The sequence below is a fragment of the Trachemys scripta genome, chromosome 4 (genome assembly GCF_013100865.1).
Source record: "Trachemys scripta elegans isolate TJP31775 chromosome 4, CAS_Tse_1.0, whole genome shotgun sequence".
Taxonomy (NCBI): Eukaryota; Metazoa; Chordata; order Testudines; family Emydidae; genus Trachemys; species Trachemys scripta.
Genome location: NC_048301.1, coordinates 81,529,007 through 81,553,801, shown reverse-complemented (window position 1 = coordinate 81,553,801; position 24,795 = coordinate 81,529,007). Strand labels below are relative to the sequence as shown.

Here is a 24,795-nt window from a genome sequence, read left to right as displayed (position 1 = left end):
TCAAAATATCAACTCTTGCCACCAATCAGCCTCTGGTGCCAGCCTCTATTGGCCACTTGCTAAATTTTCAAATGAGCACTTCTGTGCTTTCTCCGATGCTGTCCTTCATGCTTGGGAACATCTACAAAGCTATCTCATTATCCTCCTTCAAACTTTCCTCTGCTATGATGCCTACAAAAAACTTGACAATGGTTAAGCCACTGGTGTGCTGAGACCACTGCCTATCATGCTGACCAATATTGTCTCCCTGCTTCCTTGTACTCCCTTATCTGTCTGTATTCATTGTTGTTTCATATTATACTTAGGATTGTAAGCTCTTTGGGGACGGGACCATCTTTTTGTCCTCTGTTTGTACAGCACCTGACACAGTGGGGTCCTGGTCTGTGTCTGGGTGTCCTATGCACTATGTTAAATACAAATAATAAATAAAACCAAGATGATGACGAAGATGAAGTGAAGGAAGAAAATGGAGACAGAAGGTGGATGGCAGGTGAGATGATAAAAGGCAAGGAGGGGAAAGTGGGGTCAGTTGCAGGTGAAGGAGGCAGGACTGATGGAAAGGAAGATGGGGAGGGCAGAAAATAGCATCTCCCACAATATACAGATTGGGCGAGGGTAAGTGGACCCCCCCATCTGAGCAGCCAGTGGGGAGACACATCTATCCATGTCCATTTAAGGTTGAATTTTCAACCCAAAATGATCACACACAAATGGAGGGAAGTTGAATTTCCCCCAAACACAGACTTTAGGCATCAGCTGAGTACTGATAAATTCATTTCTGGAAACCAGTCCAGCTCACCTACAAGTTAGTATTGTTGAAGATACATGTTAGACTTGTAAAGATGTGTTTAGTCTCTATGAAGTGACTGCAAGTTGCTCTATGTATTAATCTTACATGTAATGTCTGTATCCCATGCTATAAGGTAACATGGAAGCTTTGCTTTATAACTATACAAATGTCTGCTCTGAATTTGTAACCCAGGCAGGAAGAATGGTTCTCCTGCTCATCAAGAAAGACTATCAAAAGTAAGTGGGCCATTGTGAAACATCACAATATGAAGACTAAGGGTATGTCCACACTGTCAAGTTTCTGTGCCACAAATTGTACCACTTTTATTAAAATGCTGGAATTAAACTGCTGTTGCATGTCCACACTGTGCTCCTTGTGACACTGGAGCGCATTCACATTAGCAGCTCTTGCAATGGCAAAGACAGCAGTGCATTGTGGTAGCTATCCCACTGTGCAACTGGCCACAGGGTGCTTTGGGAAGGGTTTGCAATGCCTCATAGGGCAGGCACAGCGTCACATGATGCAGGTGTCCCAATACCATAGTTCCATGGGCATCCTACAACATTGCTGGCTGCTTTTCAACTGAAGTAGGGGGGGGAGGAGAGAAGAGTATGTGACAGGGAGTATGTGGGGTGAGAGAGCAGTGTGTTTTGGGGGACAGAGAGCATGTCAGCATGCTGTCTTGTAAGTTCAGACAGTGGCAGGAAGCAACCAGTCCTAAGGCAAGCATTCCACATTAAGGTTTGCTGTGTGTCCTAGAGCAGATCAGCACAGCACCCAAAGGCTGTCAGAAACAGTGCTTTGAAAGGGGAGGGGCACATGTCTCCAGGGCAGCCGAGTTCAAAACAATGAGCAGAGCAGTCACTTGAGGCATTATGGGACAGCTCCGGAGGCCAATTACAGCACAGAAAGCAATCAAGTGTCTACACTGGCAATAGAGCACTGGAGCCTCTGCACAAATAGCCTCACGACTCTCATCGAGGTGGGTTTTTTTGCAGTGCTCCAACTGAGCAGTTTCTGTGCACAAAGTGGCTTGGCAGTGTGTACACGTCTGCAGTTTGAGCGCAAAAAACTGCTTTACTGCATAGAAACTTGCCAGTGTAGACAAGCCCTGTGTTAATGGCCCTCTCACACCCATGAAGGTGCTACATACAAGGAAGCTCATCACATGAGCTTGAATTCTGGAAGAAGGAAATAAAGATAGCTGACATGAAAATTCTTCATCTCTGCTGTATAGTCTCTCACAGGGCTGGAGCTAGGAAACAAAAGTACATATCCCCAGGGCATTCAGTACTGACAGATTACTACATCTCTGTCACCTTTTGGAGCTATATACTGTAACTCATTTCTGTATATATGTTGCCTGTTTTAACCTGTAAATAACTCTCATTTCTTTTTCTTAGTTAATAAATCCTTAGTTAATAATCCTTAGCTAATGGCTATAAGCATGGTCTTCATTGTGAGATTTGTGGTACAAATTGAATTGGGGTAAATGACTGGTCTCTTGGGACTAGAAAGAACCTGAATCTTTTGTGATCATTTGTGTATGTCAACCACTATCACTAAGTCCAGCTTGCATGGGTGCTCAAAAGGACAGTCTGTGACTCCATGGTAAGACAGTTATAGTGCTTCAGGAGTTCGTTATAGTGCTTCAGGAGTTCACATTTGTATATTGGGTTGGTGAAATCTAATTATAGAATGTACAACCAGTCTGGGGAGTCTGCCCCGCTTTTTGATAGTTTGCTCTGTTGGCACTCACGGTCGCGAGCCACTGCAGACAATATGACATGGACCAAGAAAAAAGTGATATATTTATTCATCATAATTTTTAAGTCAATATCAAGATTATAGTTTTTGGAGAGGAGTGTCTCATCATTTTGAATTATTGGGACTTGTAATACTGAGACTGAACAATGCCAACTTTGAGTCTACAGAGCAGATCCACGTGTAACCCTTATTCCATGAAGGTAGCTAATTGATGTCTATGAAGGGCCTTGGTGGTATTGATCTGGTTTTTAGTGTCACCTATTTACTAGCAACTGGATCTGATATAAGCAATTAGTGCTTCCAGTTCTCAATGAGGTGGTGAATACAACCAGCACCACTCTGAATCTAAGAACAATTCCAGGATGGCATATAGCTTACACCAAAAAAAAAAAAAAAAAAAAGAGTGCAATTACTCCTCAACACTTCAAATGTCCTACAACGCTCATTCCCCCAGATCCCTGAGGCCTTAGAATGTGCCCTTGGCATTCCTGCTAGAACATGCACGCTTCAACTAAGATTTTTGACAGTTCTACATTCAAATGGATCCATGTTGGCAGATAGGTGCAGCTAGAAGGTGCAGTAAAACAGGAAACAATTTTAAATAGAAGCAGCAGTTAAAACTCTATGGGGACAGCAAACTGAGTGCTTCTTATAAAATACAGTCTAACACAGAGATCCTAAGCTGAAGTTTCAGGTTATATGAGACCTGCATAAAGCAATTGCAGACCCAAAGTTTCTCTAAACCTAAACAGAGGGACGTCTCAGGAGCAGGAACACTCTCATTCCACCAAAGGCAACTCACTTCAACTCCTCACAGGTGTTAATGGAATTCACTGTCCGAGTTGAACCTTTCTCCTCAATAAGCCAGGCAAAGCTTCTTGGATTGGATCAAAACAAGGAACACCAGACAGCTTATCCTATGGAACCTTTCACAAACCTTTTCTTTCACTTCACTTCACTTCCAGGGGAGTGTGTGTTGGCGGAAGGGATAGCAGGATCAATGCAAAAGACTGCAACCAGCTCTTTGAGCACTACCAGTCTCTGTTCCCTTACCTTCCACAAAATTGTTCTGCTACCTCACTCAGCTCCCATCCCTCTTCCCACTCAATATTGCTTTGCTTCAGGAAACATTAGGGACAATAGGCTGCGAGAGCAGATTTCCATTTTCTGCGAATACTTTGTATTGGAGCAGAGAACTTTGCGCTTTAGGTAAGCACTTTACAGTGTTTTTCACACTTCAGTGAAGGGCACACATGAAAGAGGCAAAGAGTGGATTTATTCTTTAAAATATAACACATTATAGGATATATCATTATTTACACAGAAATCTGTACACATCCCACGGGAAACTGGTGTTATTTCACTGTTTGAACACTGGCACCAGAAATTATAAAATGATTAAATTAAAAACATAAGAACATATGAACAACCGTACTGGGTCAGACCATGTTCCATCTAGCCCAGTATCCTGTCTTCCAAAAGTGGCCAATGCCAGGTGCTTCAGAGGGAATGAACAGAACAGGCGATCATCAAGTGATCTTTCCCCTGTCATCCATTCCCAGCTTCTGGTAAACAGAAGCTAGGGACAATCAGAGCATGGTGTTGCATCCCTGCCCATCCTGGCTAATAGCCATTGATGGACCTATCCTCCATGAACTAATCAATGCTATGGGAAACCCAAGCTGTGCGGAAGAAATTGACTATACACCAGTTCAAGCTTCCTGCTTTTATTTATTGTTGTCTCTCATTTGGGGTCTTGAGTCTCACATCTTAAAGGGCTGTTTCATACATCTGGGTTTTGAAAGTGTAAACAGTTGTTTGTACAGAGGGTTTTTGTTCATGGCATTATTATAGAACAAAAAGCATTTGATTTTATATACTCAATCACTTGTTTAGTAGTAGTATCTTCTAGTAAGGCTATCTCAGGGAAGTGAGAATAATATAGTCTAGGGCAAGTGCATATTTTTTTCCCAGCCAACAAAAAGAAATTTTTCCTGTGCCACCAACATGAGCTCTTTCACTTGACGTGGCCTGTATTATTGCCATATATGACAAGCCTTAACAACTTCGTCAATGCCTGTTCATTTGGTCGATGGAGATGGATTACCTACGCTAACGGGAGAATCCCTCCTGTCAGTGTAGGTAGTGTCTACACTGTAGCATTTTAAGTGTAGATGTTCCATTAGGTCACATCTAAAGTTTAATCCTGTATTGGTATAACTCACGTTGGGATGTGAAAAATCCACACCTCCAAATGACGTAGTTATACTGACTTAACCCCCCCTGTAGACAGCGCTATGTCGATGGGAGAGCTTCTCCCACTGACATGGCTACCACCTCTCAGGAAGGAGGACTAAATACACCGATGGGAGAAGCTCTCCCGTCTGCATAGGAGCATCTTCGCTTATGTGGTTCAGCAGTGCAGCTGAGCCAATGCAGTGTTTTAAGTGTACACCTGCCCTTAGTCCAGCTCTACTTGCTAAGATAAAAACATTTGATTTAACAGAAAGAATGGCGTTGGAGAAGTAAAATACACCTTCTCAACAATGACTCATACAGTAAATGATGTAGAAATCAGGGCTGGAAGGGGGAGGGGGAGACTGCACTGGGAATATTATTTTAATTCATGTTCCAGCTATAAATTATTAAACTAATATCTAAAAGAGGACACCACATGATTTTTGTGAATGATCAAACATCTCCTGTTGAAAGGGAGAGAGAGTACTACATTCCTCATGCCACTCCTAGGCACGACTGCAATACAAATAATAAATAATGATAACCATGCAAATATAAACCTCCGCCACACTGCACAACTCTCAGGTCACGCTGGCAAAAGGTTTTAGCCTGATTAGGGGAAGCTGTACATTAAAAAAGAGAAACAGGAAAAGATTCAGGGAACATGATGTTTTACAAAGAGGAATGGCAGGGTCGGTCCTGGGGCCAGTTTTGTTCAATATCTTCATTAATGATCTAGAGGATGGTGTGGACTGCACTCTCAGCAAGTTTGCAGATGACACTAAACTGGGAGGAGTGGTAGATACGCTGGAGGGTAGGGATAGGATACAGAGGGACCTAGACAAATTAGAGGATTGGGCCAAAAGAAATCTGATGAGGTTCAACAAGGACAAGTGCAGAGTCCTGCACTTAGGACGGAAGAATCCCATGCACTGCTACAGACTAGGGACCAAATGGCTAGGCAGCAGTTCTGCCGAAAAGGACCTAAGGGTTACTGTGGATGAGAAGCTGAATATGAGTCAACAGTGTGCCCTTGTTGCCAAGAAGGCTAACGGCATTTTGGGCTATATAAGTAGGGGCATTGCCAGAAGATCGAGGGACGTGATCATTTCTCTATATTTGACATTGGTGAGGCCTCATCTCATAGACTCATAGATTTTAAGGTCAGAAGGGACCATTATGATCATCTAGTCTGACCTCCCGCATGATGCAGGCCACAAAGCCGTCCAAACCCTTTTCCCTTGACTCTGCTGTTGAAGTCCCCAAATCCTGTGGTTTAGAGACTTCAAGTAGCATAGAATCCTCCCGCTAGCGACCCCTGCCCCATGCTGCGGAGGAAGGCGAAAAACCTCCAGAGCCTCTGCCAATCTACCCTGGAGGAAAATTCCTTCCCGACCCCAAATATGGCGATCAGTAGAACCCTGAGCGTGTAGGCAAGATTCTCCAGCCAGACCCTCATTGGCCATTGATACTATTTACCAGCGATGGCACGCTGTTCATTTGACTAAAATCATGTTATCCCATTAAACCATTCCCTCCATAAACTTATCTAGCTTAATCTTAAAGCCAGACAGGTCTTTCGCCCCCACCATTTCCCTCGGAAGGCTGTTCCAATATTTCACCCCTCTGACGATTAGAAACCTTCGTCTAATTTCAAGCCTAAATTTCCCCACGGCCAGTTTATATCCATTCGTTCTCGTGTCCACATTAGTACTGAGCTGAAATAATTCCTCTCCCTCCCTGGTATTTACTCCTCTGATATATTTAAAGAGAGCAATCATATCCCCCCTCAGCCTTCTTTTGGTTAGGCTAAACAACCCGAGCTCCTCGAGTCTCCTTTCATACGACAGGTTTTCCATTCCTCTGATCATCCTAGTGGCCCTTCTCTGTACCCGTTCCAGTTTGAGTTCATCTTTTTTAAACATGGGAGACCAGAACTGCACACAGTACTCCAAATGAGTACTGTGTCCAGTTTTGGGCCCCACACTACAAGAAGGATGTGGAAAAATTGGAGAGAGTCCAGCAGAGGGCAACAAAAATGATTAGGGGGCTGGAGCACATGACTTATGAGGAGAGGCTGAGGGAACTGGGATTGTTGAGTCTGCAGAAGAGAAGAATGAGGGGGGATTTGATAGCTGCTTTCAACTACCTGAAGGGGGGTTCCAAAGAGAATAGATCTAGACTGTTCTCAGTGGTACCAGATGACAGAACAAGGAGTAACAGTCTCAAGTTGCAGTGGGGGAGGTTTAGGTTGGATATTAGGAAAAACTTTTTCACTAGGAGGAGGATGAAGCACTGGAATGGGTTACCTAGGGAGGTGGTGGAATCTCCTTCCTTAGAGGTTTTTAAGCTCAGGCTTGACAAAGCCCTGGCTGGGATGATTTAGTTGGGGATTGGTCCTGCTTTGAGCAGGGGGTTGGACTAAATGACCTCCTGAGGTCCCTTCCCACCCTGATATTCTATGATTCTATGATCAGATGTTGGGTAAAATGAGATACTTTACTATTCCAGAACCTTGGCTCCAGGATTGCCACCTTTCTAATAGTTCATAGAATCATAGAATCATAATTGGACCGTGAGGCCCCGCCCCTTCTCTGCCTCTTCCTCCAATGCCCCGTCCCTGCTCTGCCTCTTTCCTCGAGGCCCCATCTCCTTCTCCACCTCTTCCTCCAAGTCTCTGCCCCTGCTCCCCTTTTCGCCCAAGACCTCGCCTCCGTCACTTGCTTCTTTCCCACTCCCATGTCGCTCACTGGATCTTCTCCACCTCCCTCCCTCCCCTACCTAGGCTCCCTCTGCTCTGGGAGCATGGGAGATGTTGCAGCCTGACAAGGAGCCTGGCTGCAGGTTGGAGACAGCACTGGCTAAGCAGGGGCTGGCATAGGTTAATGATCTGGAATCTCCCCTCGCCCTGCAGTATCTGGATTTTTGTATGGTCAGTACATCTGACTGGACACTGCTAGGTCTTCTTTTCGACTAGATTTTTGGTCAAAAATCGGGCACCATGTCCTCTCTATAAAAGCTCTGAAGGGTATTATAGATACTAACTGCCTCTCATATAAGACACATTATATTCAGACTTCTCTTAACTTATGGCTCAAATAAGTAAGACTTACTATTGCTTTACAGTTCTTTTACATCACAGATTTTCAAACCCTATTCTCCATAAAATAAAGCCAGTTTTCCACGTAAGGAATTTCCTAGGTTCCACTGTGATTATGTTTAACAATGTGGAGCTGCTTCCTATTTAAATTAGTTTCCAATTAACTTTTCCCTTTTCTAAAATAGTTTTCACTTCTCTGTCCATTATCAACCCTCTTTCTAATCTGCAATAAACACTTCCTTCCACAAGGGCTCACCCCAGAACAAATCCTGCTTGCACTCTGTCTGTTCTGCTCCGAGAGACAAGGTGGGTGAGGTAATATCTTCTATTAGATCTATTGTTGGTGAGAGAGACAAGCTTTTGAACCACACAGAGCTCTTCTTCAGATCTGGGAAAGGAACTGTCAGTGTCACAGCAAATGCAAAGTTGAACAGATTGTTCATCATAAGTAGTTACCACATATTATACCCCATATTATACCCACATATTATACCCCTCTGAAACTTGTTGCATTATAAGGGACCATTCAAGGTAGAGCAGCCCATTAACACCTTTTCTGCTTCTGGCTGGCTAATAGATGACTTAAACTCTTTGTTGTCCAGCTTCTCACAACATTTGCAGCACTATTTCAGTATCTCTGGGCTTGTCTTCACATACTGCGCTACAGTGGTCAGCGTAGTTAATCAACCTCCCAATGAGGTGCTAGCTATGTCTGCAAGAGAAGCTCTCCAACTGACATAGCACTGTCTATACATGGGGTTATGTTGGTGTAACTACATCACTCAGGGATGTGGATTTTTCACACTCCTGAGCAATGTAGTTATACCAATATAGGTATGTAGCATAGACCTGGCCTATAACTAAATGCCTACAAATGCCACATTCTTCTGGCACCTTCTTCTCCAAACTCCTATTGCTATTTTCAGCCTCTCACATTAGAATACCCCCATACCCAACCTAACTACCACATAGGAGCCAAATTCTGCCCTCAGTTGCATCCTTGCAGCCCCATTCAGAATCTTTAGTTCATATTTTAGTTGACAAAAATGTTCTTTTAAAGATATTTTTAAAAGCAATCAAAGAATAACAAAAATATTAAGTGCACCTTGGTACAGACAAGTATTTGGCTTGATGTGTTTATTATTATTTATTTAGCATTTACAAAGTGCTCGGCACTGGGCACATCACAGAGGAATAACAATCCCTGTTCCAAAGAGGCCACAATATTTTACATCCTAACAATCTTACAACCACAACCTGATCAGAATGTCCATTTTTAAGCACTTGCAAATAATAAGCAAGCTACCTAGAGAAAGGATCATCTCATGAAGAGGCTGCTGATCTTTCTGAAGTGAAAAAGTGAGGTTTACAAAGCTAGTAAAACCAGAGAGAGAACTTTTAGATCACAATAGAGCAGCATCTGCAGCTCCTATACCATAAAAAAACAGTTTTCCAACAGTAAGAAAAAGAAAGCAGGGGTTTGCTCTAAATTTTACATATTGTGTAATAAAAACATAAGCAAGAAGCACTTGAGAAGCACAACTGGTGCTGAACCTTCCAATGGCATATTAGCATATGCAAGTGGGTAATGGATACGATTCATGAAAAACACACTGAACAAAGGCTTAACCCATGCACTTAAGGGTAAAACTAGCCCCTTCCTCAGAGGAAGTTCTGCAGGCATTAAAAATGAAGGGGATATGCAGAAGAGAAGACAAAGCATGGGGGGACAGAATGTGGTTGGGTCCAAGGTGGAAATATGTCAGAGGAGAATCTTCTATGGAGATCTTCCTGTTCCCCACTCCCCACATAGGGATGGTTCTGTGGAAGAGGCGACAGAGGTTCCACATCATAGGCCGAGGAATATTCTTCTCCTTTACGACCTCTAAAACACCTGCCCAGCACTTGGCTGGGCATTGTGCTCTGCATTTGTCCCCGTGCACAATGAAAGTTACACACAGGTGATTTAAATGGCACATGACTAATAATAGACTATCTAGAATTATTAAGTGAATGAATTCAACTTAAAATCTAGTTTCTGTTTGAGGAAATGAAAGGCAGTTCTGAGGGCAGACTAAAGACTCTACCTTTCACTCACTACACTGAAACACTTACTGCCACTTCTAAGAGTTTGAGGAAAGAGAGCAAACTGCAGTTCAAAAGGTACAGAATATACTTCAAGTAGTGAAAAGCTTGATTTTTTTTTTATGACAGCATGTTTGAAAGAGGGGCAAACTTAAGAAACTGAGGAACAAAGTTTGATTTTCATTATAAAAATAAGTCAAGTTTGACCTGTGTCTTGAACAGTCTCTACAGACCTCATGGTCATTCTGAGGCCAACCCTCTGCTGCCAGCTCATTTGATGTAAGGTGATATTTGAACACGCTTGGAATTACCCTTTCCTCCAGCCCCATTAGCTGTTCCATGGAGTGGTCTTGGAGATGATATCCTTTACCTCTACCAAAAAGGTTAATGACTCCTTAAATTTAGGAGATGATCAAGGGACAATAGGTCAATATGTGATACAAAGAAGGATGCACCAAGATGCCCCAGACCATTCATCATTAAAACCAGAAAATAAGAGTGATTTAACTCCAAAAGAGTCATCAGGAGAAATATGTATGCAAATACGTATACATTTACATCTTTATATTACAATGGTTGTGCAGTCACAATCATTATAACTGAGAAATTGCAATACAATGTGTATTGTAATTCCCTGATTTCACACACAGATTCACAACTATCTAAGGTTTTTGAAAAGTTTAAGAGAAATCTTATTGAGTTGTTTTTGAGTTATGGGATACTGAATAAACTAAACACACTTAAAAGAAAATTTTTCACTATTTTTTTTTTTTTTTGTAAAACCATGGCTACTGAAAGAGAAGTGAAATCTGAAACCTGACATACTCACAAAAAATCAGAGACACAGTCCTCAATAGAGATGAGTCTTTGCAAGTTTTGAAATCTATCCATCCATTATTTAACCAAAACATACCCCTTTGAAAACTATATAGTGAGAGTGCACCGTAGAAAAAAGACTTTAACACCAAGATTTTTTTTTTTTAAAGTGGGGGGATCTAAAGTTAGGTTCCTAAGTCCATAATTAGACACCTATATATACGGGCTGATTTTTCAAAAGTGCAAAGCGCATAGTAAAATTAGTGCTCAACACTTCTGAAACCCAGGTCACTCGTTTAAATGCCTTAATATGGATTTAGGAGCCCAACTTTAGGCAGATTTCAAAGTTCTGTCCTACATCTACTCATGTTTACTTAAACAAGAATGTACTGTGTGTGCAAACACAGCTAGTTAAGTGCCACTTGTGGAGTCAATGAACTTGTAAGTGACTTTTGTACGTACCGCAGTTTGAATAATTTGGATTTTTTTTAATTATTCACTGTTCTCCTTAAAATACAAAGGAAATTAAATGTAAAAATTGGTGTGAGAGTAACTTTAAAGGCACACTGTTAAAATCACAAATTATCAGGAAACACAAAAGCAAAGGATCTCATAAAATATTAATTTGACCATACTGTATATGTATACTATTGTCTAGTCACCTCTTTCATGTTAAATATGTTTCTTACGGCCATTTTAAACAGAGCTCTAAGTAAAGTTACATGGCTGCACCATGAGATATGGTGCACTGTGCTAATCAGGACTTCCAAACAGGCAGGGACACAATGTCTGCTGCTGCCCCTTCACTTAAGAGGGTGCAAACTCTCTCCTCCAACACCACTGGGAAGAGAGGCCTGATCCTACTTGCTTCCCATTCTTTAAAGGTGATCCACACTCAGGGCTGGCCTTACCATGAGGTGAACTGAGGCGGCCACCTCAGGTGCCAACTGTGCGGGGCGGGACACCACTAGGACCCAGAGTGTAGAAAATGGTGTCTGCTGCTGGTCCATATGTATTCTTTCTGCTCTAGATGCACAGAAATGGTGGAGTGCTGGAGGAAGGAGGGCACAAGAGACATAACAGGCAGGCAGGAGAAAAGGTAAGAGAGAATAACAGAAAGCAGCAGGAGCTGCAGGGAGAGAGAGGAGGAGGAGCCTCTTATGTACCTCTCTAGCACCCCCAGGAGCCTGGACTAATTAACACCAACTTCTCAGGGAACTTCCTGTTTCCTGCTGCTTCCCTGAACCCACTTGAGGAGAACAGGCAGTCAACTGAAGTAGTAGGAGCCAGTTAGGCCCTTAAGATGCTGATATCTTCCCTCACTCAGGCCCTGCTACCAGCCTGCTTATTCGTCCCCTTCAATTGAGTGTTGAGAGCCACTATAGCTGGCAGAGAACAGCAGTCATGAGTGAAAGAAGAAAACATCCCTCTGGGGCAGCATTCAGAAAAAGAAAGAAAACAAAGAAGCTTTTCTATCTAAGCAAGGAGCTCCGTTGAGATACATAGACACAAATGTTCATAGTGAGACTTCCGGCCCTAGTGAGGATGTGAGTGGTGAAGAGATGCCTGATCTTCCAGTCAGAGTGCAGGTGACCTGGCAGCTACTGCAGCATCCATATTTCCATCTCAAATGGATGTAACCATGCACATTCCTGAAGAAAAGTGTAGATCAGAGAAGAGTGTGGTGGAACTGCTGCTGAGTTTAGTTCCTTAAGTCTAGATGATCCAGGACTGTGGACCCACTTGAGCAGTAGCCTGAGGGACTTCCCTGTACTGCATGGGCCATAGCAAGTGAAAAACTTCATGTTCCCCAAAGACAATAAAAATAGAAGTTTCGATCTAACACATTACTGGCGTGAAATCCCCAATGGTGACAAAGTGGAGAGGCCAGGGCTTATATACTCAAAAACCCAGAATGCTGCATACTGTTTTTGCTGTTTTTGTTGCAAACTCTTCCAGTCTAATGTTCCAGCCACATTGGGTTTGTAGCGGGGTGGACACCCACTCCTGCCCTGAGGGGCTTAAAACAGCCCTAGGAAAGGGCTGTGGCAGGAGAAAACAGCCACTGGGCTGATTGGGGGAAGCAGGCAGAGTGGCAGCCATGCCCCAAACAGAGCCCAGCTGGCCCCTATATAAGAGGCTGGGAGCCAGGAGCTCAGCAATCTCTCTCTAGCTGTAGAGGGAGACGGGCCTGGCTGCAGGGAGCTAGAGGCAGGGTACCTGAGTGGAGCAGGTCTGGGGAAAGGCAGAGGAGCTGGGGAGCTCCAGCCTGGAAAGCCCCAGGCTGTGGCCTAGCATAAGGTTAATAGATACCGGGGGTTGCAGAGGGTAGCCCAGAGGTAGGCAAAGGCAGCAGGTCCAAACCCCCCTTGCCAGTGATGAGTGGCAAACACTGCAGTGTGCACCAGGGAACGGGGGCTAGTTGCTGACTGGCAGTAGCCTTACACTGAGGCAAGGTGGTGATAGGGGGTGAGGGTTCCCCTGAGCGGGGAGACCCTGAGACCGAGAGGTTACTGCCAGAGGGGCAGCACCCCAGAGATAGGGGCACCGGGGTCCTGGGAGGGACACGGGGGCCAGCGGTAAGGCGAATCACTGGCCTGCAGAGGGTCCTCCAGAAGCTGGACGAGCTAATTCCCGACAGAAACCAGCAGGAGGCGCCGCAGGGGTGAGTCCGCACACTTACAGGGTTCCATGGAAACAAAGGACTGGAAAAATCTGGCTAGAAATCTCGCATGCCATGAGAAGAGAGCAAATCACCAGAGAGCATTCCATAGCTAAATATGAGTCAACACTGTGATGCTGTTACAAAAAAAGCAAACATGATTCTGGGATGTATTAACAGGTATGTTGTGAGCAAGACACGAGAAGTCATTCTTCCGCTCTACTCAGCACTGGTTAGGCCTCAACTGGAGTATTGTGTCCATTTCTAGGCACCGCATTTCAAGAAAGATGTGGAGAAATTGGAGAGGGTCCAGAAAAGAGCAACAAGAATGATTAAAGGTCTTGAGAACATGATCTATGAAGGAAGGCTGAAAGAATTGGGTTTGTTTAGTTTGGAAAAGAGAAGACTGAGAGGGGACATGATAGCAGTTTTCAGGTATCTAAAAGGATGTCATAAGAAGGAGGGAGAAAACTTGTTCACCTTAGCCTCTAAGGATAGAACAAGCAGCAATGGGCTTAAACTGCAGCAAGGGAGGTTTAGGTTGAACATTAGGAAAAAGTTCCTAACTGTCAGGGTGGTTAAACACTGGAATATATTGCCTAAGGAGGCTGTGGAATCTCCATCTCTGGAGATATTTAAGAGTAGGTTAGATAAATGTCTATCAGGGATGGTCTAGACAGTATTTGGTTCTGCCATGAGGGCAGGGGACTGGACTCGATGACTTCTTGAGATCCCTTCCAGTCCTAGAATCTATAAATCTATGAATAGGTATAAAGAGCTTGAGATGAGATTAAGCTTAAAGGCCACCATAGATGATCAGCATCAAGAAAAGATTGCATCAGAGTCTCTTTACTGGCAAAATATTCTGAAAAGTCTCATTGCCATTGTGAGAATGCTTGCTACCCAAAACCTAGCACTGCGTGGCACTTCAGATCAGCTATATGTGCTAAACAATGGAAACTTCCTTAAAATTGTGAAGCTGATGGCTGAATTTGATGCTGTATTCCAGAAGCATCTAAGAAGAGTCACCACCCAAGAAATGTATACACACCACTACCTTGGAAAAGCAATTCAAAATGAGATCATACAGTTACCGACAACAAAAGTCAAACAGAAGATTGTGGCAGATCTGAAGTCAGCAAGATATTACTCTGTTATTCTGGACTGCACATCTGACATCAGCCATACGGAACAAATGACTTTAATGGTGCGTTTTGTAACAACAACAGAACCTAGTGAAAATGTCTCTGCAATGGTGACTGTCAGAGAGCATTTTCTAGAATTTATTGACATTGATGATACTACAGGAGCTGGGTATGACAAATGTGCTTCTTAAAAAGCTGGAAGATATGGGAATTGCGATAGCTGACATGAGAGGTCAGGGCTACGATAATGGTGCCAATGTGAGAGGAAAGAACAGAGGAGTACAGACACGGATCCTAGAGTTAAACCCTTGAGCTTTTTTTGTCCTATGCAGTTCTCATTCATTGAACTTGGTGGTCAGTGATGCAGCATCAGCTTCTAGTGAGGTTGCTGAATTTTTTAATCAAAGCATCTATGTATCTTTCTCTGCATTAACTCCTCGATGGCAAATTTTGAAGCAACATCTGGGAACAACCACTGAGTGCCACATGATGGGAAAGTTGAGTGGAGGCGATAAAGCCTATCAAACAAAAAATTGGGAAGATAGATGATGCCATGCCATTATGGAGGATAATGCTATGACCAGAACTGTTTGTGGGAGAACAGTGGCAGAGGGAAATGGAATCACCAGAAACATACATAACTTCAAATTTCTGTGTGGCTTAGTGTTGTGGCATGACATACTGTTTGAAATAAATGTTGTAATCAAGAGACTCCAAGGCGTTGACCTTGATATATTTGGAGCAATGGAACAACTGGACAAAGCAAAGTCATACTTACAGTCTTATCGGTCAGATGAGGGATTTCAAAACGTTCTGAAGAGTGCACAGAAGTTGGCAGAGGAACTTCACACTGACGCTATTTTCCCACCCATTCAAGCATACAAGAGTCACCGAAGAAGACGACATTTTGATTACGAGGCACAGGATAATCCCATAAGAGACCCCAAACAGCAATTCAAAGTTGAATTCTTTAACCAGGTGCTAGACTGTGCAATACAGTCAGTTGAAGAACATTTCATGCAGCTTAAGGAACACAGCAGTATATTTAGGATGTTTATGATATTCCAAAACTCCTCACTATACCTGAAGACCACCTACACCAGCAGTGCAGCACATTAGAAACAGTGTTGACACATGACGACATGTGCAATATTGATGCGAGTGATTTAGGTGATGAACTGAAAGCCCTTTCAAGATACATTTCAGCAGGATCAACTCCAAAGGCTGTTCTGGAATATATGTGCACAAATAAGATGTCCATCCTCTTTCCAAATGCTTTTGTTGCTCTGTGCATACTTCTGACACTTCCTGTAACAGTTGCCAGTGGAGAACGCAGCTTCTCCAAGGTGAAGTTAATAAAAACACATCTACGCTCCACAATGGCACAGGAGAGGCTGGTCGGCCTTGCAGCTGTCTCAATAGAGCATGAGCTGGCCTAGACTGTGGACCTTCAGGAAGCAGTTCAAATCTTTGCAACCAAGAAGGTACGGAAAGCACCGATTTGATTATTCAAACAGATAAAAATGCCAGTGTTTACTATGCGGACAAGAAAAGTTACATTTGCTGTTCAGGCGTTTGAAAGTTAAATGTTACTTAACATTTTTGAACAAGGTATTTTAAGTTGTTAGTTCTCCTTTATTGGGGTAGGTAGCAGAACAGTACCATGAGAGGAGTAGAACAGGAAGAAAGCAGAATTGAGACCTTTCAAAGTTTTGGCCCAAGTGAGGGGGAATGGGGGCATCATTTGAGCTCCCCACCTCAGATGCCAAAATGTTGTGGGCCGGCCCTGCCCGCACCCCAGGACACTAGCAGGGAATACTCCCCATAGTCAAGAAAATGCAAAGATTGCAATTATTATTATTATTTATTTCTATTGCAATAATATAGATTCATAGATTCATAGATTATAGGACTGGAAGGGACTTCGAGAGGTCATCGAGTCCAGTCCCCTGCCCACATGGCAGGACCAAATACTGTCTAGACCATCCCTGATAGACATTTATCTAACCTACTCTTAAATGTCTACAGAGACGGAGATTCCACAACCTAGAGAGAGGTCTTGAGCAGATTGGAGATCTCATTGTGCTAAACGCAGCACAGACACATAGGGTATGTCTATACTAACTGTCGGATCAGCGGGCAGCGATCGATCCAGCGGGGGATCGATTTATCGCGTCTAGTCTAGACGCGATAAATCAACCCCCGAGCACTTTCCCATCGACTCCTGTAGTCCACCAGGTTGAGAGGCGCAGCCAGAGTCGACGGGGGAGCGTCAGCAGTCAACTCACCGCAGTGAAGACACCGTTATTCACGTAGCTGAAGTTGCGTAACATAGATCATGTCCCCTCCTTCCCCCCCCCACCCGTGTAGACCAGGGCATAGTAAATGACAGTCCCTTCCCCAAAGAGATTACAACTGTGCCCTGCTTCAACACAAAGGGCTTAAGGGCAGCAGGGGAGATTCTTCACAACTTTCCCTCCACTATATACTCGCTCAAAGGCCAAATACAGTGTGGCCCATTGCATTATACTATTTTTGTCATAAAATATCTACCCTAAAATATACAGGAAGTACAACATGGCTGAGTTAATGTGGCTCTTGAACCCATACATTTTGCATTCCTGGCTTCTTCTTTTTCTGTCTGTGCAACCAAAATAAAACATTTTTTGTCATCATTGTGCTGTAAATTGTGTTTAAGCAGTCTGTGCCCTCCATTTCCTTGGTACTAGCAATGATTTCAGAAATTATTTTATATACTGTTTAATGCCTTTTCTTGGTGTGAACACAATCTCCACTTGCTGTAATGTGCGCTACACACATGCAGTAAGGATAACATATTCCTTAAATAACAGAGACAACAAGAAATTACTATATATTACAATAAATAGTGATTTCATCTAGACAAATAAAGAACTAATGTAGCAGTTGAAAAACAGAACTACTTATAAGCTTCAGTGAGTTTGCTGAAGCCTTTTCAAGGCTTACAATATTTATGCCACTGCAGCTGACAAAGCATGTTAGAGTTCCAGGTCAGAATAAAAGCATAGGAAGGTAAATTTCACAGAGCTGGTGAAAATTTACAAGTTTTTCTACAATAACACGTCTTTCCCTATGATGTTCAATGTTTGATCTAACATGTGCAATGAAATAAAAGTGATGAACACACAGTCAATTTAGAAAAAGGATAAGCCTTTGTTAAAAATAGAAAATCAGCCATTTACTCAAAGTCCTGAAATTAGCTTTTTTTTTTAAAACTGATTTAGTCTGAACCTTGATTCTGAAATGATAGTCAAGAACAAAAACACAAAAGTAATTTGATGCAATTTTGTTCTCCTTTTATTAAGCAGTATAATTTTAAAACATCTTTTCTGCTAAAGTAATTGTAATTATATAGGGAGTGGGGGAGAAGATTGTGTTTGGCTTGTAGCTAAAATACAGAACTGGAGATTTGAAATCTATTCCTGGCTCTGCCACAGCCTTTAAGTGTAACCTAAGGCACTTCACTTAATCTTTCTAAGTCTTAGTTTCCTGGCCTGTAAAATGGAAACAATAATGCAGTCCTACCCTCACAGTGGTACTTAATATATTGCGCTTACTTTTCATCTCACTGCCAGTGTACATCTACATTTGTTTGGAAAATTGGGTTTATTTTTATGTACATTTTTGATGAAAATGAGAAAAAATTCGTTTTTGTTGGAAGAACAAAAACCCAAACCCGGAACATTTTGGAGTTTTTCCCCCATACAAAAACATGAACATTTTGAGGAAAGCAGATACTTTCTGATGAAATTATTGTTTAATCGAAAACCCAATCTCCTGTTGAATAAAAGTTTTGATGGAATTTTTTCAACCAGCCCTAATCTAGAGTAATTGAAAGCTGCATCTGGTCCATTAATGTTTATAAAGTGTTTTGAGATGGGTAGGACTAGAAGTAGAAAGGGTTATAAAATAATTTTATTATTATTACATATCAGAAATAATTCATAAACTGAGAGCTCTTCAACACAGCTAGTATCTTTCTAGCACTCTTTAATAGCAAAGGAGCACTGTTAAATGGAATTCAAATCCTTTAGTAATACTACAGTGTCTATTGAGAACTGAAATGTGTGGGAGATGGATAAGGCATGGACAAAATAAAAAAGCTAAATTAAATCTACGACAACAAAGTAACAGGAAAGCAAAGCAGGAGCACCTCATCAACACCTTTATATAAGCCTTTGAAATGTCACTGCTAAAAAAAGCAAAATAGTCAGTTTCGACCATTCACATGAAGAGGATTTTGTGTTGTAACAAAGCTATTAGCAGGCAATGCAGTTCTACGAATGCAGCAAAATGGCCCATATTCACAAATCCATTTTCGGTCCAGAGTTAATAAATTTAAACACTTTTAAGTGGTCAGGACAGTGGGGCTATGCTCAGGTGTAGGAATCTGCCTGCTCAGATCAAAGTTCTGGGGCCTAAGTCATTAAACAATAAAAATCTAGAGCCATGCTGCAAAGCACCAATACAATTAAGCGTAAAACTGACTTGATGTAGCCATTTTAATCAAAAGATAGGCTGGTGGGAGCAGGAATAGAGTTCTAGTCATGCCAAGGTAGACTCTAAAAACCACAGTGGAGGACTTTATTGCAAGCCATAAATATTTTTACAAATGATCCATTTAAGTGTCAAACACAACAGGACTTCCATCTGCCAAATCCAAAACAAAAGTCTGCAGGCTCAGTGCAACCAAGTTCCAGAGTAAAACAGCAAAACCACCCTGGCTCTCCTCAGCTCCTGCTCCTTCCTAGAGAACCTCCTTTTCTTACTCAAGATCCAACACCCTATAGCACTTCCCCTTCTTAGAACCCAATCATTAAACAGTATACTACCTAATCCTGTACCATACAAGTCAATGGGAGTTCTGCCGTTGACTTCAGTGGAAGCAGGAACAGGGGATGGTTGCATGTTTAAAGCAATGTTCTAGAAAGCCAGAGGATTTGGGCACAATGCTCAACTCCACCACAGATTTATGTGACCTTGGGCTGAAATTTTAAAAAGAGCTTGGGGTCCATCATTAGGGCCAGACTTTCAGAATAACCTGGCCACAAATGTCACAGGAGGAACAGCTGGGTGTTGAACACTTGTAAAAATCTGGCCTTTATTTAGGTACCTAAAGTGGTTTGGCAGTGATGGGGAGCACATAAGTACTTAGATTAGAGCTGAGTAACATTTTTGGACAAAACTTCATTTTTCCAAAAAATGCACACTCAGGTGGGCCTAAACATTTTGAAAATTCACATTAAATTTACTAACTTGTTTCCCCACCCCCACTCCGCACAATCCAAACCATTCAAGATGTTTCTGTTTGAATTTTTCAAAATGAAATGTATAGATTTTTGAATTTGAAATGGCTATTTTTTTTTCAAATTTTATTTCCATTTTATTTTTTAAAAAGATAAAAAACCTCAAATAAAATGAAATGTTTCATTTCAGTTTAAACAAGTTTGATGTGAAGCAACATTTTTTTGACTTTTTTATTTTGCTAAAAAATTTGAAAAATGTTCGTTTTGGGTTGACCGGAAGCAAATATTTTTTTTCAATTTTTTTGGTTGGGTACACACTACAGCTTCAGTTGGTGTAAGTTATGTCACTCAAGGGTGTGAAAAAGTTACATCGACCTAAGCACTGGTGTGGATAGCGCTGTCAGTGGGAGAGCTTCTCCTGCCATCATAGCATCTGCCACTCACGGAAGCTGGAGTAATTAAGTCGACAAGAGAGCTCTCTCCCATCAGTTCAGAGCATCTGCACTAGCAGCACTACAGCTGTGCAGCTGCATCGGTGCAGCTGTGCCAGTGTAAGCTCTCTAGTGTAGTCATAGCCTAAGAGCCTTCCTTATTAAGAAGAGAGAATTAACCTCTCCCTGTCAGCTTCTAGACTAGGATGGCCAGGTGCCCAGTTTTCAACCAGAAAGTCTGGTCGAACAGAGAACTTCACAGTGTCCGATCAGAGCTACTGACAGGACACCAAAAATATGGTTACTGCAGGTAGGGAAGATGCCAGGTCATCACTCGCACCAGCCCCATCTCAGCCAGGACTACCTCCTAGCTGTGTCAGCCAGCTGCAGCTCCCAGCCCCAGCTCCACAGGTGAGTCCCTTCCGAACTGGACGGGAGGGGGGGAGGAAAGAGGAGAAGAGCAGCAAGTGATGGGGGTGGGAGGAGGAAGAGGAGCAAACAGGGGGCAGGGCCTCAGGGGGAAGAGGCAGGGCCTGGCGGGGCCTCAGGGCAGGGGCAGAGCATCAGGGGAAGAGGCGGGCAAGGGAGGTTCTGGCACTCCTGCTGGAATGTCCAGTTTTTAAATATTAAACAAAGTTGGCAACCCTAGTCCAGACAGGACTTCTATATTCTACTGCTTCATTGAAAAAAAAAGGAAGAAATAGTTTCAGCTTTTAACATGCATATACCCAAAATGGCAGCATGAAATGACATAGCACATGTCTGCAGAACAGAATTTATTTATAAAATCATCATTGAAAATAAAAATAAATTTAAAAAGTATGATGCCTACTGTCAACTATCAAAATGCTAATTTAGGAAACAGTGCTCAAGAAGGCCCAAGATTATCCAAGGAATTAATCATAAACTAGGACAGCTCACAGTGCTAGGTAAAGTCAATCATTAATTCCCAGGAAATTCTCCAAGATGAGATCATTATAGCTAACGTAACAGTTGGGGAGCAGGGAAGGGTAGGTAGTTTGTATTTATGAAACCACAATGATCCCAACCGCCCAGGGGGGCATGTTTTATGTTTCCCCTGCAGGTCACCTTTAAATAGCATGTGTACCCAGATGGGCAGCAGGAATGTGAGGTCCAGGCAGCCATCTCCAACACCATTTTTATGCAGCTTCCCCAAGCTGAATGTGCTGAGGATGGTGCAGGCCTGATGGGATGGATGGCAACAGCAGGAGGGATCTATCCATACCTGTCTCCTTCTCTCTCTCTTTTTTTTTTTTTTTTTTTGGTAAGGTGGGGGTTGGGGTGAGGAAGAGATTTTGGTGAGCGTCTCACCATCACGTCAAGGTCACATCCACAAGCTAACAAACAGTTCTCTACAGTGTCATGGGAAGAGAAAATGTAAAAGATGGTAAGGTGCCAGGCAGTTTTAGAGATGATATCTGAATTCTGTTTTCAATCTCTGTGTTCCACTGTGGTTATAGTTCTCTAGCTCTTCTTGTTCTCAGCCATTCACAAACCTTCTGAAACTTCCCTGGTCTGACCCTTCTTAAAAACACTTTAGACATAAGGTCACAGCATCAAGTACATATGTGAGACTAACTATATTGGTTAGGCTGCCTGTCAGTATAATCTCTTTAGGACAAACACCCATTCTGGTGTCTCACTTGGGTCATAACTGTGGATGTCGAAACAAAATAGGACATCAGTCTTGGGCACTATGAAATTTTTAGCATAATAAGCCAGATCTTCAGGTGATATAAATTGAAATACTCTATTGACTTCAATTTACCCCCAGCTGAGGATCTGGCCAAACATTTAAAAACCTTATAATGCAATTCCCCTTACCGTTTGCTGTAGGTCAGGTATTATAATTCGTATCACTAATGTGTTGCTCCTATTGTCTTCCATTCTGCTGCTTAGTTTCTCTGATGTAGCCCTGATAGTATCATAAATAGTTTCTTCTTTGGAGCTGTCTGATTCAGATTCGACAGAATAATCTGAAAAGCTTTGTGCCATCTCATCTTCACTTGATGTTGGACTGCGAGGCATGTTCAGTTTCTCTTACCTCATATGGCTATCAACACAAAACACAAGACAAAGGCAAATTATAGGTAAAGTTTCAAACATGGTTCAGATTGAGGTTTTAGTGTATTTTTTAAGCTAATGTACACTTAACAATGAAGTTATCTGTTTTCTCTTACCTCTTTTTCCCTCCCCCCATTTGTATGAGTTGGCAGAGTGCAATGGAAATAATGTGGTTAGCAGTTCACTAAAGAAAGAGGGGTGGGGGGGAAGAGAGATGACCTTTCTTCCACGTCACACCCAATCTTCAAAAGGATCCAGAACAGATGACAAGAGTACCAGGCTTGATCCTAAATGGTAATGTTGTAAACTGCATTTGGATTGAGTCTGACTCGAGGGAGTAGTTTTCCCAGTACAAACATTACTTTCAATAGAATAATGTAGATATAAAAAGAGTTTCCAAATTAAATGTAATGCTAACAGAATGGCTGGTGTATTATGAGTCTTATTTGTACAAAATGTATGGATATGACTTCAAAAAAGCTACATTATTAAAAGAACAGAATGGTCTGACAGGCACAAACTATTTGAAATACAGCTAATCCTCGACTTTACAACGTTCGACTTACAACGAACGGCACTTACAACGTTTCTGAACTGATACCCTGATTTGACTTATGACAATTGGTTTAAACTTTACTATGCTCAGTCCCGCAATGGAGTATATTGAGGTTCAGAGTTACGACGTTTCGACTTACGATGCAATTTTCAGGAACCAATTGTGTCATAAGTCTGAGGACTGCCTGTACAGTTCACTGATGAATGATGGGGAGGTAGCGGGAAAATTGTCCAAAGAAAGGCTTTTTGAGTGAGACTCATGAGTTTGGATACTGTATAAATATGCAGACTATTTCATGGATGTGAAGGACTGATAATATTGCATGGAGGCAGACTTAGTGCATGTAGATATAGTGGATGCCTTGCCCCAGGCCTGTAAGTATCCATTGACACCAACACTATTGCAATCCTGGCTACAGCAAATCTTCAGTCATGCTAAACTGAGTACAGATATTTGTGATGTTGGCAAACATCTTGTATGGAGTAGGCTAAAACCAAACATATTTTCACTTGTAAACTAAGTAGCTTTGAACCAAGGTGTCTAGCTTTATATTTCTATAGCATCTTCATCTTCATCTTCATATGCAGAACTGGTAGAAAAATTTCTTTTGATCTTTTTTCAACACACAATACCTTTTTTCTAAAACGTAAATATCCATTTTCAGTTCAAGTCTTCAGATTTTCATTTTTAAAATTGCTTTGTATTTTTTGCCAACCAAACACCAAAATCTTTCAGTTTTCACTTGCCAAAAACCAAATATTTTTTCTCTGTTTTTCAATTAAAACCCCGAAACAAATCTAAGAACATTTTCAACAAAAAATATTTTTCACGGGAGAAAAAATCATTTCCCAACCAGCTTTACTCACATTACCCTGTGAGGCAAGTACCACAGGTAAGAGAGGCAAGCTAAGCACAGAAGGTTGATCAATTTGGTCAAAGACATTCACAAAACAATTCAGTGGGAGAGTTTAGAACAGAATCCAGGAGTCATGATATCCCAGCCTGTAGACAACATGATCTCCCTACCACAAATGGCTATTGAGTTAACTTCACTATGCCATGAAGCTCTCATGGGAGTAGATTTGTCAACAAAGACATCCTGGGAAATCCTAAAGTCCATATTTAAGTTTGGCTCAGTTTACTCAGACAAACTCCCATTGACTTCAGTGGCAGTTTGCCTGAGCCAGGACTGAATAAAAATTAAGATCCATCTTTGACCTGTCTGTGTAAGGACCTCACTATTGGGCCCCAGGGAAATAGCGTATTTGGTGAATGGGTAGAGAAATACTAGAAGAACATTTTACTATGGTGTTTCAGGATCCAGTTTGAGCCAAATACATTCAACAGTGCTGATTCTCCATTGCCCAGCACCTTGTGCAATCAATTACACCAGTGCAATTCGAACGCAAAGGGGGTGTAACATTTAACATTTTATGCTACTTTGCAGTGGAGCAAATGACTACACAAGGGACAGGGCAATGGAAAGTCAGGCCCAATGCTTCCAATTTCATGGGAGATTAATGGCAAACATTGCAAAAGCACACCAAATAGTCTAAATTCATGTCATCCTGTTATTGCTGGTCAAGGACAACTCCATTTGGTTACTAACTGTGGGCACCAGTGTTACTATTCTCAGCTATAAACCTATAATTAATAATGAAGACTAAAAGAGTAAATTCAAATATTTGAAAGCAAGCCAGTTTACAACAGTTTAATGCAGACTATTTACAAAAGAAAATTCTTGGGGGAGTATTTTACTGCTTCAGTGAGCTGTAGATTAATGCGGCTTTCCAAAGTACCTTTCCAAAGTCAATAGAAAGAATAAACATTTCAAT

At 42.0% G+C, this 24,795-nt stretch overlaps 1 protein-coding gene across 3 annotated transcripts in view; it reads right to left on the bottom strand.

Moving 5' to 3' along the window:
- Positions 1 to 24,795, bottom strand: part of SHANK2 (SH3 and multiple ankyrin repeat domains 2) — a 621,242-nt gene that overhangs the window by 507,981 nt on the left and 88,466 nt on the right. For all 3 annotated transcript variants that reach the window (XM_034769724.1, XM_034769725.1, XM_034769726.1), the window contains exon 3: positions 22,165 to 22,393. In XM_034769724.1, the coding sequence (XP_034625615.1) occupies positions 22,165 to 22,368 (204 nt within the window). In that variant the 5' untranslated portion in view covers positions 22,369 to 22,393. The remainder of the gene's footprint in view (positions 1 to 22,164; positions 22,394 to 24,795) is intronic.